The sequence below is a fragment of the Mustelus asterias genome, chromosome 18 (assembly GCF_964213995.1).
Source record: "Mustelus asterias chromosome 18, sMusAst1.hap1.1, whole genome shotgun sequence".
NCBI classification, from domain to species: domain Eukaryota; kingdom Metazoa; phylum Chordata; class Chondrichthyes; order Carcharhiniformes; family Triakidae; genus Mustelus; species Mustelus asterias.
In genome coordinates, this window is record NC_135818.1 from 55345910 (window position 1) to 55360839 (window position 14930).

The following is a 14930-nucleotide window of genomic DNA, read 5'->3' on the forward strand; positions in this document are numbered from 1 at the left end:
ATGTTCCCATCCTCAGTAATAGGGAGCCCAGCATATCAGTGCAAATGATAACGGTGAAGCATTTGCAGTCATCTTCAGCCGGAAGTGCTAATTGGATGATCCATTACGGCTCTGCCTGAGGTCGTGACCTCCGCTTGAGGTCCCAAGCAGCACCGACACCAGTCTTTAGCCAAAGGGAATAAAGGATTTCACTTCCTCTTTTGCAGACCACTTATTCCCTTTGAAAATGCACAACTTGCAATCAGGCTTAGAGGAGGAAATTTTCCCATCCCACCTACCATGGGTATCGTAGTGGGCGGGGGTGGGAGGGGGGGGGGGCATACCATGCAAAGGTCCGTTGAACTCGGGTGGGATTTTCTCGTTTGGGACGAGCATGGCTGGAAAATTCCACCCAGAGTCTTAGTAAAGTCTTAGTTAGGAACAATAGAAGTACTTGAACCATAGAACCATTGAGATGCATTCAAGCCTGAAGGGAAATGTACATAAACCAAGCTCACTGGAGGCTGAGTAGAAATCCATTAAGCTGTCAATGGAAGCCTATTTCAAAGCACTGTACCATGAAGTTGAAAGAGATCAGAGGTTTTCAATTCAATAGAGAGGGTTTCAAAACTCTAGGAAGGCTCAGCCATGTCAAATAAAAGCTGAGTGAACAGCTATGGACGGGTCACCCCCAGTGAAATTGACATCTCTCACTGTTAGAGGACTTCAAAGGAATCTGCTCACACCTGCAACTTCTGGCAGGGAAACCTCTGCTGCAGAATGGAGTGCTGCAGCGATTTAAAAGCCTGCCAGGTGACCAGGTGACCAGTGAACTGCCAAGGCACATGGCCTGAAGGTGGGCCTGAATGAAGGGCTAAGGGGGTAGGGGGCTGTTGGGATCTAAGGGGGGAAAGTGTTGAGGGGGGTCTGAGGGGTGGTGGCCGAGGGGGGAAGGAGCCGAGGGGGGAAGGAGCCGAGGGGCTGGTGGTGCTTCCCTGTGACGTAGGGGCCCTGCACACCAGGTCCATGTTGGTGAACCAACACCAAAGCTCGCCGGGGGAAGTTCCCAATGGGGGATTGGGTGCATGGCAGGGGGCCGGCGAATGAGCCATGAAACCCGCTAATTGTATTACAATTAGCAGACTTGCATATTAATCTGGTTACTGCCCGCTATAGGCAGGAACTGCTTGGGGCTGGGGGGGCAAGTCGGGTGAATGCCGATAGCCCTCATCTTGTTGGGAACCCCAATTTTCACCCCAACACCTGATCTTGTGGGCAATCGGGATTCCTGCCATTGACGAATGAAGCCAATGAAACCCCTTCCCCCCCCCCCCCCAGTACCTTGATTTAACATATCATCTGAGAAATGACACTGTGACAGTGCTACACTCCCTCAGTGCTGCACTGGAGTGATAGCCGAGAGTTTTCTGTTTCAGTATCTGGAGTGGAATGTGAACACCTAACTTTCTGACTCCCTGTTACTTTTGCAGTCTTAGGAACAGGACTTCAATACTAACTAGACACGGTTATAGTGACGACTGCCTTTACTGTAATTTAAGAAAGCTACGTGGTACTTGGTTAATTCGATGCTCCAAGAAAATGTGCAATCGTTCATCAGAAATGTCACCTCAAACTTTAACTTCAGTCTTCAGGGAATTACTTTCTAATAGCTGTTTAATAATCTCCGATATGGAATGCTGAATATAAGGAAATATTCCTAAACACATTGAGAGCTTGATTGATACAAATGCTTGCTTTTTAAAAGTTACACAATAAATTGAAGCTTGTGAGTGGCACAGTGGTTAGCACTGCTGCCTCAGCACCAGGGACGCAGATTCAATTCTGGCCTGGGTCACTGTCTGTGCGGAGTCTGCACGTTCTCCCCATGTCTGCATGGGTTTCCTCCGGGTGCTCCGGTTTCCTCCCACAGTCCGAAGAGACATGCTGATTAAGTGCATTGGCCGTGCTAAATTCTCCCTCAGTGTACCCGAACAGGCGCCGGAGTGTGGCGACTAGGGGATTTTCACAGTAACTTCATTGCAGTGTTAATTTGAGTCTACTTGTGACACTAATAAATAAACTTTAAAACTTGATTGGCCATGCTAAACTTCCCGCTTAATGTAAGGGGGAAAAGCAAGGTAAATACGTGGGGTTACAGGGATAGGGCATGGGTGGGATTGTGGTCGGTGCAGGCTCGATGGGCCGAATGGCTTCCTTCTGTACGGTAGAGATTCTATGGTCTCGTACAGATCTCAAAGACCTGCACTGTCCTGTGATGTTTTTGTACATAAATGATGACAGTGATAGCTGCTTTCTGCCTCAACAGGACAGAGTTATATTTGGGTCTTGTTCCTTCTACTTATACGTGGGTTTCCCACATGAACGAAGTGGCAGAGATAAAATTCACAAATACAGCTATGAATCTTTTGCTTCCGAATTGGCATCTATCGAAGGATTTGAACAGACGAAACTAGGTATGTTTCATCTGATGTCTAACTGTGTTTGGTCTTATCTATTCACATATTGCCAGTGCTTCGGAGTAGAAGCAAAACTCTATCTGTACAATCCTGGTCGTCTTCATGACAGGTCAAACAAAAAATAATAACCATCTGGTTAAGATCTACAGGTGTATTTGTTTTATCGCAATCAAATAGCACCAGTTCTTTATTTGCTTTTTATTTCCCTTATATAAAATTCAAGTAAAAGTATCTCCAACAGCCTCGAGATATCCATTTAATGAGAGCATCTGACCACTGCCAGAGATTGAAATTGCACGTGTTAACTGTGAAAGGAAGCAAGTGCGGCCTTCTGAAGTTACCATGGGGGTGATTCTCCGACCTCACCGCACCATTAATAGATTGCGCCAATCCCAGAGGATAGCGTGTGAGCCTAAAAGCCTGTTTCGCACGCAGCGCCAAACAGTTTGCGATTCTCGCCGGCCCCTTCTTCATGGCTCTGACCGGAGGGCGTGAGCCCGATTAACATATTTAAAATAGCATTTAAATATGCATAACCCATTCAAATCCCAGCGCACGGAATTCGCCGGCCTTTGGGCGCAGCCCAAAAATGGCGAGAACCACTACTGCTCTCCATTAGTGGAGACCTGGCGCAATGGTCATGCTGGGGGGTTTGGAGACAACTGAAGCCCCCTGGTGGTCAGGAGTATGGCTGCGCGGTCAGGCAGTGCCCACCTGGCACACTGGCCGTTCCCAACTGACACACCAACGGTGCCTGGCAGTGGCCACTGGACAGCCTGGTGGTGCTAGTTAGTGTGCCGAGGGAGTGGGGTCCATGATGTGGGTGGAGGGATTCTATGCAGCGGCGGATCTGCCAGGGAGATCGTGCAGGGGTGGATCGTGAAGGCAGTTTTGATGGGGGGGGGGATGTTAGGGTTGGGCAGGGGGATCCATCGGGCGCACCTGGATGCCAGCGAACTGTATCGAGGGGAGGTGGGGTGGCACGGTAGCACAGTGGTTAGCACTGCTGCTTCACAGCTTCAGGGACCCGGGTTCGAATCCTGGCTTGGGTCACTGTCTGTGTGGAGTTTGCACATTCTCCCTGTGTCTGCGTGGGTTTCCACCGGGTGCTCTGGTTTCCTCCCACAGTCCAAAGATGTGCGGGTTAGGTTGATTGGCCATTCTAAATTGCCCCTTAGTGTCCCAGGATGCATAGGTTAGAGGGATTAGTGGGTAAAATATGTGGGGACGTGGGGATATGAGGATAGGGCCTGGGTGGGATTGTGGTTGGTGCAGACCCGATGGGCTGAATGGCCTCTTTCTGCACTGTAGGATTCTATGATTCTACATGCCACCGATGAGGGGGGGTTCCTGATATCTGTGGGGTGAGGGAGGGGGTCTTCCAGTGCCCGCTTGAGAGACTGGCACAGATCACTCCACTATTCTCACTGTTATGATACTTAGAAGTTTTGTGAGAGAATTATTCTGGAAAAGTTGCAATCTTTCACTTCACAGGTTTGGGATTATTAGTGCCAGTGCAAATGGCCACTTGATAGTCTGGAGTGGCCCAAAACGCCTACTTCTCCAAGCCCCACAAAATCTTCCTTTTGTTTAGAACACCTTCTGCTGTAACGCCAGAGAGGATGGTGTGGTTTCCAATCAGTTCTGTTCTGGAATGTCAAATGAGGCCCTATGTAGATTATGGGAGGCTTATTTTAACATAACCAAAGCAGCCCTAATGAAGAAGAATGGCCTCGATATGGGGTTAGATAGTATTGCTGGATGTCCACAATGCCAATCTGCTTCCAGAAGTAGATCTTCTTAAAACTTGGGGGTCACTGGGTTGTGATCGGGAGTGGAAATCATAGAATCCCTGCAGTACAGAAGGATGCCATTCGGCCATCGAGTCTGTCCTGACCATAATCCCACCCAGGCCCTATCCCTGTAATCTTTATTTACCCTGCTAATTCCCCCTAACATGAGGGTCAATTTACCATGGCCAATCCATCTAACACACACATCTTTGGACTGTGGGAGGAAACTGGAGCACCCAGAGGAAACCCACGCAGACACGGGGAGAACGTGCAAACTCCACACAGACAGTGACCCAAAGCTGGAATTGAACCCGGGTCCCTGGCACTGTGAGGCAGCAGTGCTAACCACTGTGTCACCGTGCTGCCCTGTCCATTTTATCTTCTAATTCCCGGCCTGGCACTAGTTGTGCCCAAGATCCGCTAATGGAGTATTGATTAAGGATTAACCTCCCTGCTCAATGTGGCTCAATGATCTCATGCTTGTCGCTAAAACTGAGCTTCACTTCCTCAGAACCTCCTCCATTATCATTTATACCAGTTGTTCTAGTAAATTTTAATTTCCTTTTTTTTTAAAAGTCTTTTTACACAATATTGTAATTGTTATTTTACTGCACAAGCTGAAGGATCTCATCCCTGATTTAAAACGATTATGAAAATGTGACATGCCATCGGAAAGAAATTACTGAGTGAAAAGTGGAAAATGCCATACCTGAATCTGAGTAGCTATGTACATTCACTACACAGCTACCAGCTAAATATCATGGGCAGCACGCTGGCACAGTGGTTAGCACTGCTGCCTCTCAGCACCAGGGACTCGGGTTCAATTCCGGCTTCGGGTCACTGTCTGTGCGGAGTCTGCACGTTCTCCCCGTGTCTGCGTGGGTTTCCTCCCACACTGAGTTGTGCAAGTTATGTGGATTGGCCATGCTAAATTGCCCCTTAGTGTCCCAGGATGTGTAGGTTAGATGGATTAGTCATGGTAAACATGTGGAGTTATGGAGAAGGTTGGGGGAAGAGGGCCTGGGTGAGATACTCTGTCAGAGAGTGGGTGTAGACTCGATGAGCCGAATGATTTAGTCATTCGTGGGAAGTGGGCATCGCTGGCTGGCCAGCATTTATTGCCCTTGAGAAGGTGGTGGTGAGCTGCCTTCTTGAATCGTTGCATTCCATGTGCTGTGGGTTGACCCACAATGCTGTTAGGGAGGGAATTGCAGGATTTTGACCCAGCGACTGCGAAGGAACGGTGATACATTTCCAAGTCAGGATGATGAGTGGCTTCCTTTTGTACTGTAGAGGTTCTATAAATGTCGTGGGCTGGATGGTTCTATCCCGTGCCAATTTTTATTTAAGATTGCTCTTGAACTCACACTGGAGGTAGAATCGCACTGACAACCTTCTTTAAAGATCTTGTCTGAGGAGAATATGCTTTATAACAAAGGACCCAACATTGCTCAGGTGTGGACTAAGAAATTATGCAATTTCAAAGACAAAAGTGTATTATTTCTTTGTAATTTTGCCCCAGTCTGGGTAATAAAATGCAATATTGAGCAACCAATTTAGTTCAAAATTACTTCGCTATAACACTGCATTCATTCCTTTTCTTTCCCTCAGCTCCAAAGTATAAATTCGCCCAGGTTCTCTATTTTCCACCTGTTCTTTTTCATAGCTAGTTCACATAGTTACTCAAGACTGTTTTTATCTCTTGACATCAATTTTCTTTCTTGTATTTTTCAGGAGCCGGTGAAACACAGAAGGAAAATCCCAATTTAGCCGGAATTTTTCACGATTTCATAGCCATCATGCCTATGGTGGCTCAAGTGAACCAAATAAGTGAAGAACTTGACAAGGTATGTTTTCTCATTTCCTGTGATGATTTGGCCATCCTTGTGGCTGTGGTTAACACCTTGCTTTTATAATCCTGCCTCAGCAATGAAATCTGTTGGGCTGCCCGACAGAGCTCAGTTCTGCAGCCCACAATAGAATGGGTGGGGAAGGTACAATTAATGATATGTTACAGAGGAGTTCTTGTGCACGATATTTTGTCACTGTGATCAGTCATTTTATAAAGCTAATTACACGCTCTTTCTCTTTGTTAATGATATTTTCTAGCATTATAATGTAATATCGTAATAGGCCTTGATTCTCACAGGGGTGGTAGTTTTGACAACCCAACGTTTTCTAGAACAGAAAATGCTGGAAAATCTCAGCAGGTCTGACAGCATCTGCGGGGAGAGAATCGAGCCAATGTTTAGAGTCCAGATGACCATTTGTCAGAGCTGAGGGGAAAGAGAATCAGCAGAGATTGGGAGGGTGGGAGTGGAATGGGACAAAGGGAATGTAGATGAGGATGCAGAAGGCTGAGAAGATGCTAAAAGGTGCAACTTTTTTTTATATGTTCGAGCATATTTATGTCGACAGATTCCCCTGTTTGGGAGTCAGTCTGATTTATCGCCTGCCTTCCAACGGGGCGGAGAACATTCCGGAGCGGGCTGCAGCTTCAGCTTTTCTTTTCATTCATTCGTCGGACATGGGTGTCGCTGGCTGGCCAGCATTTATTGCCCATCCCTAGTTACCCTAGTGCAGTTGAGAGTCAACCACATGGCTGTGGCTCTGGAGTCACATGTGGGACAGACCGGATAAGGACGGCAGCTTTTCTTCCCTAAAGGGCATCAGTGAACCAGATGGGGCTTTCCGACAATCGACAATGGTTTTGTGGTCGTCTTAATTCCAGATATTTTTTATTGAATTCAAATTTCACCATCTGCCGTGGCGGGATTTGAACTTGGGTCCCCAGGGCATTAGCTGAGTTTCTGGATTAATAGTCCAGCGATAATACCACTAGGCCTTTGCCTCCCCCTAGCTAAGGAGCCTGTAGCTGCTATTGGGATGAAAGGTAGGGCACAGGGATTTCTGATTCGCAACTGTGTCAAGAGATAAAAACAGTTGTCAGTAAGCATGTGAACGAGCTATGAAAAAAAACAAGTGGAAAATAGAGAACATGGGATTATTTAAACTTTAGAGCTGCAGGAAAGAAAAGTCATTAAGGTAGTATTGTACCAAAATAGTTCTTGTGCACGGTACTTTGTTACTGTGATCAGTGATCTGGGCTGTTCGATGTTTCATTTTATTACCCAGACTGGGGCAAAATTACAATGAAATAATGCACCTTTGCCTTTGGAAATGAATATTTTCTTACTGCACACCTGAGCTACGTTAGGTCATAGAATCGCTACAGTGCAGAGGAGGCCATTCGGCCCATTGAGTCCGCACGACCACAATCCCACCCAGGTCCTATCCCCATAACCCCATACGTTTACCCTAGCTAGTCCCCTTGCTACTAAGGGGCAATTTACCGTGGCCAATCTACCTAATCTGCACATCTTTTCACTGTGGGAGGAAACCGGAGCACCCGGAGGAAACCCACGCAGACACAGGAAGAACGGGCAAACTCCGCACAGACAGTGACCCAAGCTGGGAATCGAACCCTGGTCCCTGGCACTGTGAGGCAGCAGTGCTAGGCACTGTGCCACCTTTGTTTGCAAATCATATTCTCCTCGTATAGTATATAAAAGAAGATTGTCAGTGTGATTCTGCCTCCAGTGTGAGTGAAAGAGCAATTTTAAATAAAAATTGTCACAGGGCAGAATCATCCTGCCCATGGATATCTATGGGAGGGGAAGTGTTGGATCCCTGCTCTGGGGGTGGAGGGGTGTGGTCTTTGGATGCAGGAAGGTATGGGTGAGGATTCAATCCTGTGGAAACAGGGAGGCTGAGTGACTTGGGGAGAAGCACCTCTACTTCCCCTGGCCCACAAGCAGTGCTGTAAAAGCACTATGCCTCTTCCCTGGGATATTCCCTGCTACCTTTGAGCTGCGATGTTGTGGAGATGCCGACGTTGGACTGGGGTAAGCACAGTAGGAAGTCTCACAACACCAGGTTAAAGTCCAACAAGTTTATTTGGCAGCACTAGCTTTCGGAGCCCCAAGCCCCTTCTTCAGGTGAGTGAGGACTTGTGTTCACAAACAGGGCATATAAAGACACAAACTCAATTTACAAGATAATGGGTGGAATGCGAGTCTTTACAGGTAATCAAGTCTTAAAGGTACAGACAATGTGAGTGAAGAGAGGGTTAAACACAGGTTGAAGAGATGTGTATTGTCTCCAGCCAGGACAGTTAGTGAGATTTTGCAAGCCCAGGCAAGTCGTGGGGGTTACAGACAGTGTGACATGAACCCAAGATCCCGGTTGAGGTCGTCCTCATCTGTGTGGAACTTGGCTATCAGTCTCTGCTCCGCGATTCTGCGTTGTCGTGTATCGTGAAGGCCGCCTTGGAGAATGTTTATCCGAATTTCAGAGGCTGAATGCCCGTGACCGCTGAAGTGTTCCCCGATTGGAAGGGAACACTCCTGCCTGGTGATGGTTGAACGGTGTTATCTCTGCAAGACGTGCTGGATCATCGACACGGATGCCATCATCTCACGTGAGAACACCATCCACCAGGTACACGGTACATACTCTTGCAACTCGGCCAACGTTGTCTACCTGATACGCTGCAGGAAAGGGTGTCCCGAGGCATGGTACATTGGGGAGACCATGCAGATGCTATGACAGCGAATGAATGAACGCCATTCATCAATCACCAAGCAGGAGTGTTGTCTTCCTGTTAGGGAACACTTCAGCAGTCATGGGCATTCAGCCTCTGATCTTCGGGTAAGCGTTCTCCAAGGCGGCCTTCACGACACACGACAGCACAGAGTCGCGGAGCAGAGACTGATAGCCAGGTTCCGCACACATGAGGACGACCTCAACTGGGATTTTGGGTTCATGTCACACTATCTGTAACCCCCACGACTTGCCTAGGCTTGCAAAATCTCACTAACTGTCCTGGCTGGAAACAATGCACATCTCTTTAACCTGTGCTTAACCCTCTCTCCACTCACATTGTCTGTACCTTTAAGACTTGATTACCTGTAAAGACTCGCATTCCACCCATTATCTTGTAAATTGAGTTTGTGTCTTTATATGTCCTGTTTGTGAACACGAGTCCTCACTCACCTGAAGAAGGGGCTTGGGGCTCCAAAAGCTAGTGCTGCCAAATAAACCTATTGGACTTTAACCTGGTGTTGTGAGACTTCTTACTGTCCTTTGCGCTGCCACAGAAAGCCAGTCGATCAGTATTAAGCCCCACTATAAGACAGTTAAATGTGAGGCTGCTAGCCTTATTCTAATTTCTAAATGGCCATCCACAGGTTGTCCCCTTGTCCTGCTTCGGATAAACCTGGAATTGGACAGGCTGGGGGCAGGTTTTGAGTGTTTTAAATATTTTACATCTCACTCGACCCTAAGCCCCTCATTTTTGGAGGTTAATATTACCTCCAAATTATCCAATATGGTGAATGGTGTGGCCAGTGCTGTGTGTAAGTCTGTGTGTTTCTCGATGTAGCAAGTTTTGCTCTGTCGAAACTTGGTTCAGCTGGTAGCACTGAGTCGGAAATTGTGGATTCAAGTACAACTCCAGAGCCCGAGCGCATAATTGAGTCTAGCCATGAGTGCTGTGCTGTCAGAGTGAGAAAGAACACTGGCCAGAATTCTACCACCCCGCCCGCCCCGGAATCAGAGAACAGAATTCTCTGTTGGCCTTGGGCGCGATTATATGAGCCTCACCCGTGCAAAGTCATAAAATCCTGCCCACTGAATCTATCCCCTTGGATGGATGTGATGGATCCCATGACACTCTGAGGAACAGGAACCTTCTCCTGGAATCCAGGGACAATAATTATCTTCAACCAACATGCCACAGAGTATCCCTTTGCTGTTTGAGTACCTTTCTGTGTGTAAATTGGCTGGTATCTTTCCTAAGTGAAACACTTAGAAGTAATTCATTGACTGTAACATTCTGTGGGATGCTTTGAGATTGAGACAGTAAAGTAATGGCCACAAGCCCAGAAGAGCCAGTTGCCACAAGGGAGGGAGGTAAATTCACCAGCGATTCTATCCATGTCGTCTTGCGAGGCTTTCTGCGGTTAATTAGAGAGATGTGTGCACTGAGGCTGGGGACAGCTAACTTTCCCAATTTGCAATCTTGCAATGAAAGGTTTAAAATGGTGCAAAGAAACGTAAATTTTCTCGTGAGTGCAGTAGCAAAATAATCATGCATTTTTGTCTTTCCAAAAGGGGGTCACTTTCGAGGTTGAGGTGAAAAACTTGACATCGACAAATGCCAGGGGGGAAGAATTGGAAAAAGAAATTATTGTAAAAGTAACAAACGAACAGACAAAACAGGTAAGCAACGTCGACAGCAGCTGTTATGTATAAGCTATGTTAAATTATTCACTGTTCAGATAGAATTTCAAATCTAATTGGTTCACATTAATGTAATTGGAAGATTCAAATAATATATTTTCCTGATGTGTGACTTGAACAGCATTAAATTAGTAAAACATTGGCCGGAATTCTCCAGCCGTTCATTCTAATGAGATTCTCTGGTCCTGTCGGCAGTGCACCCTCTGCCGTGGGTTTCCCGAAGATGTAGGGTGGCTTCAATGGGAAATCCCATTGACAACAGTGGTACCAGAGGATCCCACCACTCGCGAACGCCATGCTACCGAGAAAAAACACTGAGGGGAGGCCGGAGAATCTCACCTGTTATTTCTTAAAAATGTATTGAGATTCGTTGAATATTAAATAATGTTCCAACTAAAATATGTGTGTAAGCCGATGCGGGGCCTGGTCCATTCTTCACTCGGTGCAGTTTCAGATGACCAGGTTAACTCTAATGTCCCCTGACAAGCCACATAGTTGTAAAAGGCAGATGCCATCTTCTCAGGGAAATTAGGGATGGACAACAAATGTAGTCTTGCCAGCATTTTAAAATTCATTCTTGGGACATGAGTGTCACTGGCTGGCCAGCATTTATTGCCCAACCCTAGTTGCCCATTGGCAATTGAGAGTCAACCACATTTCTATGGCTCTGGTGTCACATGTAGATCAGACTAGGTAAGGACGGCAGATTTCTTTCCCTAAAGAACATTAGATAGGTTTTTCCGACAATGGTTTCGTGTTCATCAGTAGATCCTTAATTCTAGATATTTTTTTATTGAATTCAATTTCCACCATCTGCCATGGCAGGATTCAAACCCGTGTCCCCAGAACATTAGCTGAGTTTCTGGATTAATTGTCAAGTGATCATACCACTAGTCCATCACTCCTCCCAGCATTGTCAACTGTCTGGAGACAAATTGGGGGAAAAAAAAGATTTGTGAAAAGCAACCAATTAAAAACCTGCACCTCTTTTTGCTTTAATCTTTAATCTTAAAAAATACCTGTTTCATACAAGTTGATGCGCGATTAATTCACTCGGGAGGCTGGATCGTACCCGGGAAATAAAGGCTTTTATTAGCAACAAGAATGGAGCATACTGCTTAACAATACAATCCCAGACTAAAGGGTCACTAGGAAGTGCAGTGACCTTTATACTCCTATAGGAAGGCGGAGCCAACCGGAGTGTACCACAGAACAATACCAACAGGTGGAACACCCCAACCCTAACCCCAACAGTAACAAGAGTAACATATGTACAAGTACCCATAGTGATAACCAAGTATGGTTCAGTACCCATAGTGGTAACCATCTATGGTTCACCACACAAGTCTTTTACCATATCTATCATGGGATCCTGGCAGTATAACCGCTGTATAGTCGATATTGTGGCAGGGACATGTGATGTGAGTATCATGCCAGCGACTGTGTCACTCAGAGCGCTGCTCCTGAGTTAGTAGGAAAAGGAGTCAGCCAAGTTGATTTAAATATTTGTTCTATCTGTCTGCTCCCTCAGTAAGAATAATAATGCCAGATAATTTACTGCATTACCCAGCAAGGGTGAATGTGTATGTGTTTTCTTTTGCTTTTCTCTGAAAGCTCTTCAGGCCTCTGCCAATTCAACATTGAGCCAAATGCTGGTTTAGAAGTTCAGAGTAACTTAGACATTGATTTTTTTTTTTTCGCTGTAGCAATGCACCGCAACTCAGCCAGACAAAGCTCTTAAGATCAAGAGCTGGCCACATGAGTTTTAAGTAAGATGTCACAGTGGAACACTCCTACTGCACATTACTTATATATGGGTGCATTAGTAAACAGGCTAAAGTATGGATTAGCTACCCAGAGGTCAGAAGGTCACGTTGTACCATGATAAGTTATAAAATGAAATTCAATACATTTGATCATTTGTGGTCTGACGCAGGAAAAAGAAAATCATGATATGCTGTCAGATTGTTGGAAAGAGCCGACTGATTCATTAATGTCCTTCAGGGAAGGCAGTCGGCTAATCAAGTTTGAACCTGGCTTCTATTTGTTTTGTATTTAGTTTTCTGGACTTGTACAAGCTTGTTCATTTTTCACATGCCACACTTGGCCAAACCAATAGATCCTCACGGTCATTTATTTCTGTGACTGAGAAACAAAACGGCTATTTGTTTATTTCAAGGTCGAGATCTGGCCACGAGACAAGTTCACTGATCGAAAGCTTTTAATTGAAGGCATTTACCAGCGCTTTCTAGAGAATGGAACAGTACATAATAAGATGGAACAAGATCCATTCTGGGATCCTGTTGAGATTCTGCATCTTGGGAGGTAAAATTCATCATGTTATCTTTTCATTAAGCTTCTTACTGATTATTGCACATGTAATATTGTGCCTCAGTATTGGTTCAATTTGTATCATATTCGCGGAATCCCTACAGCGCAGAATGTCCCCACAGCCATTTGGCATTCGAGTCTGCACCAACTCTCTAACAGATTATCCTACCCAGCCCCTTGCCCCATCACCATAACCCCACACACTTACCAATGGCTAATCCATCTAACCTATACATCTTTGGACACTAAGGGGCAATTTATCATGGCCGATCAATCTAACCCGCATATCTTTGGACTGTGGGAGGAAACCGGAGCAACCGGAGGAAATTCGCGCAGTCACAGGGAGAACATGCAAACTCCAAAACAGACATTTATCCAAGGCTGGAATTGAACCTAGGTCCTTGGGGCTGTGAGGCAGCAGTGCTAACCACTGTCCCACCGCGCCACCCATATGGTTGGCTCTAGCAGATAACAAGGACTTCTGGAATGTACTTAGGCCCAATTAGTTAGAATGCCAACAACACCTTGCATTTATGTAGCACCTTTAACAATGCAGAAGCATTACTAAATGCAATTTCACATTGAGTCACAGAGGGAGATATTGGGACAGGTAACCGAATCAGTAAGTTTCAAGGAATATCTTTAAGGAGGATAGAGTAACAGAGAAGAGAATTCCAAAGGCCATAGGTGGCCAACAGCAAGATGCCAATGATGAAACAATTAAAATGGAGGATGCAAAAGAAGCCAGAGTGCAGATTGATTTAACCAGCCCAGAGCTGTGTAGTCTCACCTGTCACATCGGTTTTGAGGCAAGGGACCGCTAACCATGTTCCAGAGCTGATTGAAACGTTAAAGTGCAGTGGTCTTCATTTCATATGCCTTTACAAGGGAAGGAGACTATTTACCAGTACCCTCATAGCAAGAGTGCACGCGGGACGTTTTTCCTTTTTAAAGTGGTAACACCAAAAATAGGGTTTAAGTTTATTTATTAGTGTCACAAGTAGGCTTACATTAACACTGCAATGAAGTCACTGTGAAAATCCCCTAGTCGCTACACTCCAGCGCCTGTTCGGGTACACTGAGGGAGAATGTAGCATGGCCAATGCACCTAACCAGCACATCTTTTGCACTATGGAAGGAAACCGGAGCACCCGGAGGAAACCAATGCAGACACGGGGAGAACATGCAGACTCCGCATAGACAGTGACCCAATCCAGGAATTGAACCCGGGTCCCTGGCACTGTGAGGCGGCAGCGCTGATCACTGTGCCACCGTGCTAAGTAGATTAATTTTGCTGTTTAAATGTTCAAAAATGATATTACGATGGCCAAGGGGGATTGTCAACAGATCTCCCCATGGGCCTCATAGAATACGATCTCCCAGTTAGGTGAATGGAGGTTCGCCCAGTAGGGAAAGAGCAGCGAGGCATTTAAAACCAGTTGACTCCACTCAGGCCGGCAGTCAGAGGGCTCGGTGCTGACCTGCACTCTGTCGCTGCTGAACGGTATTTGAGCGCAGTGTAAAGAAAGGGTGATGGTGACGAATGCCTGGCCTCGGTAAGATTATCACAGGTGACAAAGTCATTCATCAGTAAAATGGTTACTTGTGCCATCTCCCTATCAATCTGAACCAGTGTAACTATGTTGCAGTGCCCATGTGTGGTTGGAAACTTTGGCGTATTGCATAGCTTATGAAGACCAGGTGGATGTTATTAACTATCGAGGGAAAGTAGAAGCTGTTATCCAGATCAGATTGCTCCCATGTACATCAAGTGGAAAGTAAGTCCCAAACACTGCTATAAAATGCCAACACTTTTAAAGTGAGTTACGTAAATAATACCAATGTTTTTTGAATAATTGTTAGAATGATTAGCGTAAGTTACAAGTTCCTGTTGCTAAATGATTAGCCTTTCTGACACTGAAGGTTGGGAAGTTATCTCTTTCTGATAGTGTCTTGTGGAACAGTAATCATGGAAAAGAAACTAGAAAAAGTTGTGAATGTAGCCCAATCCATCATGCAAATCAACCCCCATCCATCGACTCTGTCT

General features: G+C 45.9%; 1 protein-coding gene across 1 annotated transcript in view; it reads left to right on the forward strand.

The window, feature by feature from the left end:
• The window catches only part of LOC144506761 (kinesin-like protein KIF28), an 80161-nt gene that overhangs the window by 33048 nt on the left and 32183 nt on the right, over positions 1-14930 (forward strand). Inside the window, exons 14-18 of the mRNA XM_078233118.1 lie at positions 3076-3244; positions 5984-6096; positions 10424-10531; positions 12732-12877; positions 14533-14661. Of these exons, the coding sequence (XP_078089244.1) occupies positions 3076-3244; positions 5984-6096; positions 10424-10531; positions 12732-12877; positions 14533-14661 (665 nt within the window). The remainder of the gene's footprint in view (positions 1-3075; positions 3245-5983; positions 6097-10423; positions 10532-12731; positions 12878-14532; positions 14662-14930) is intronic.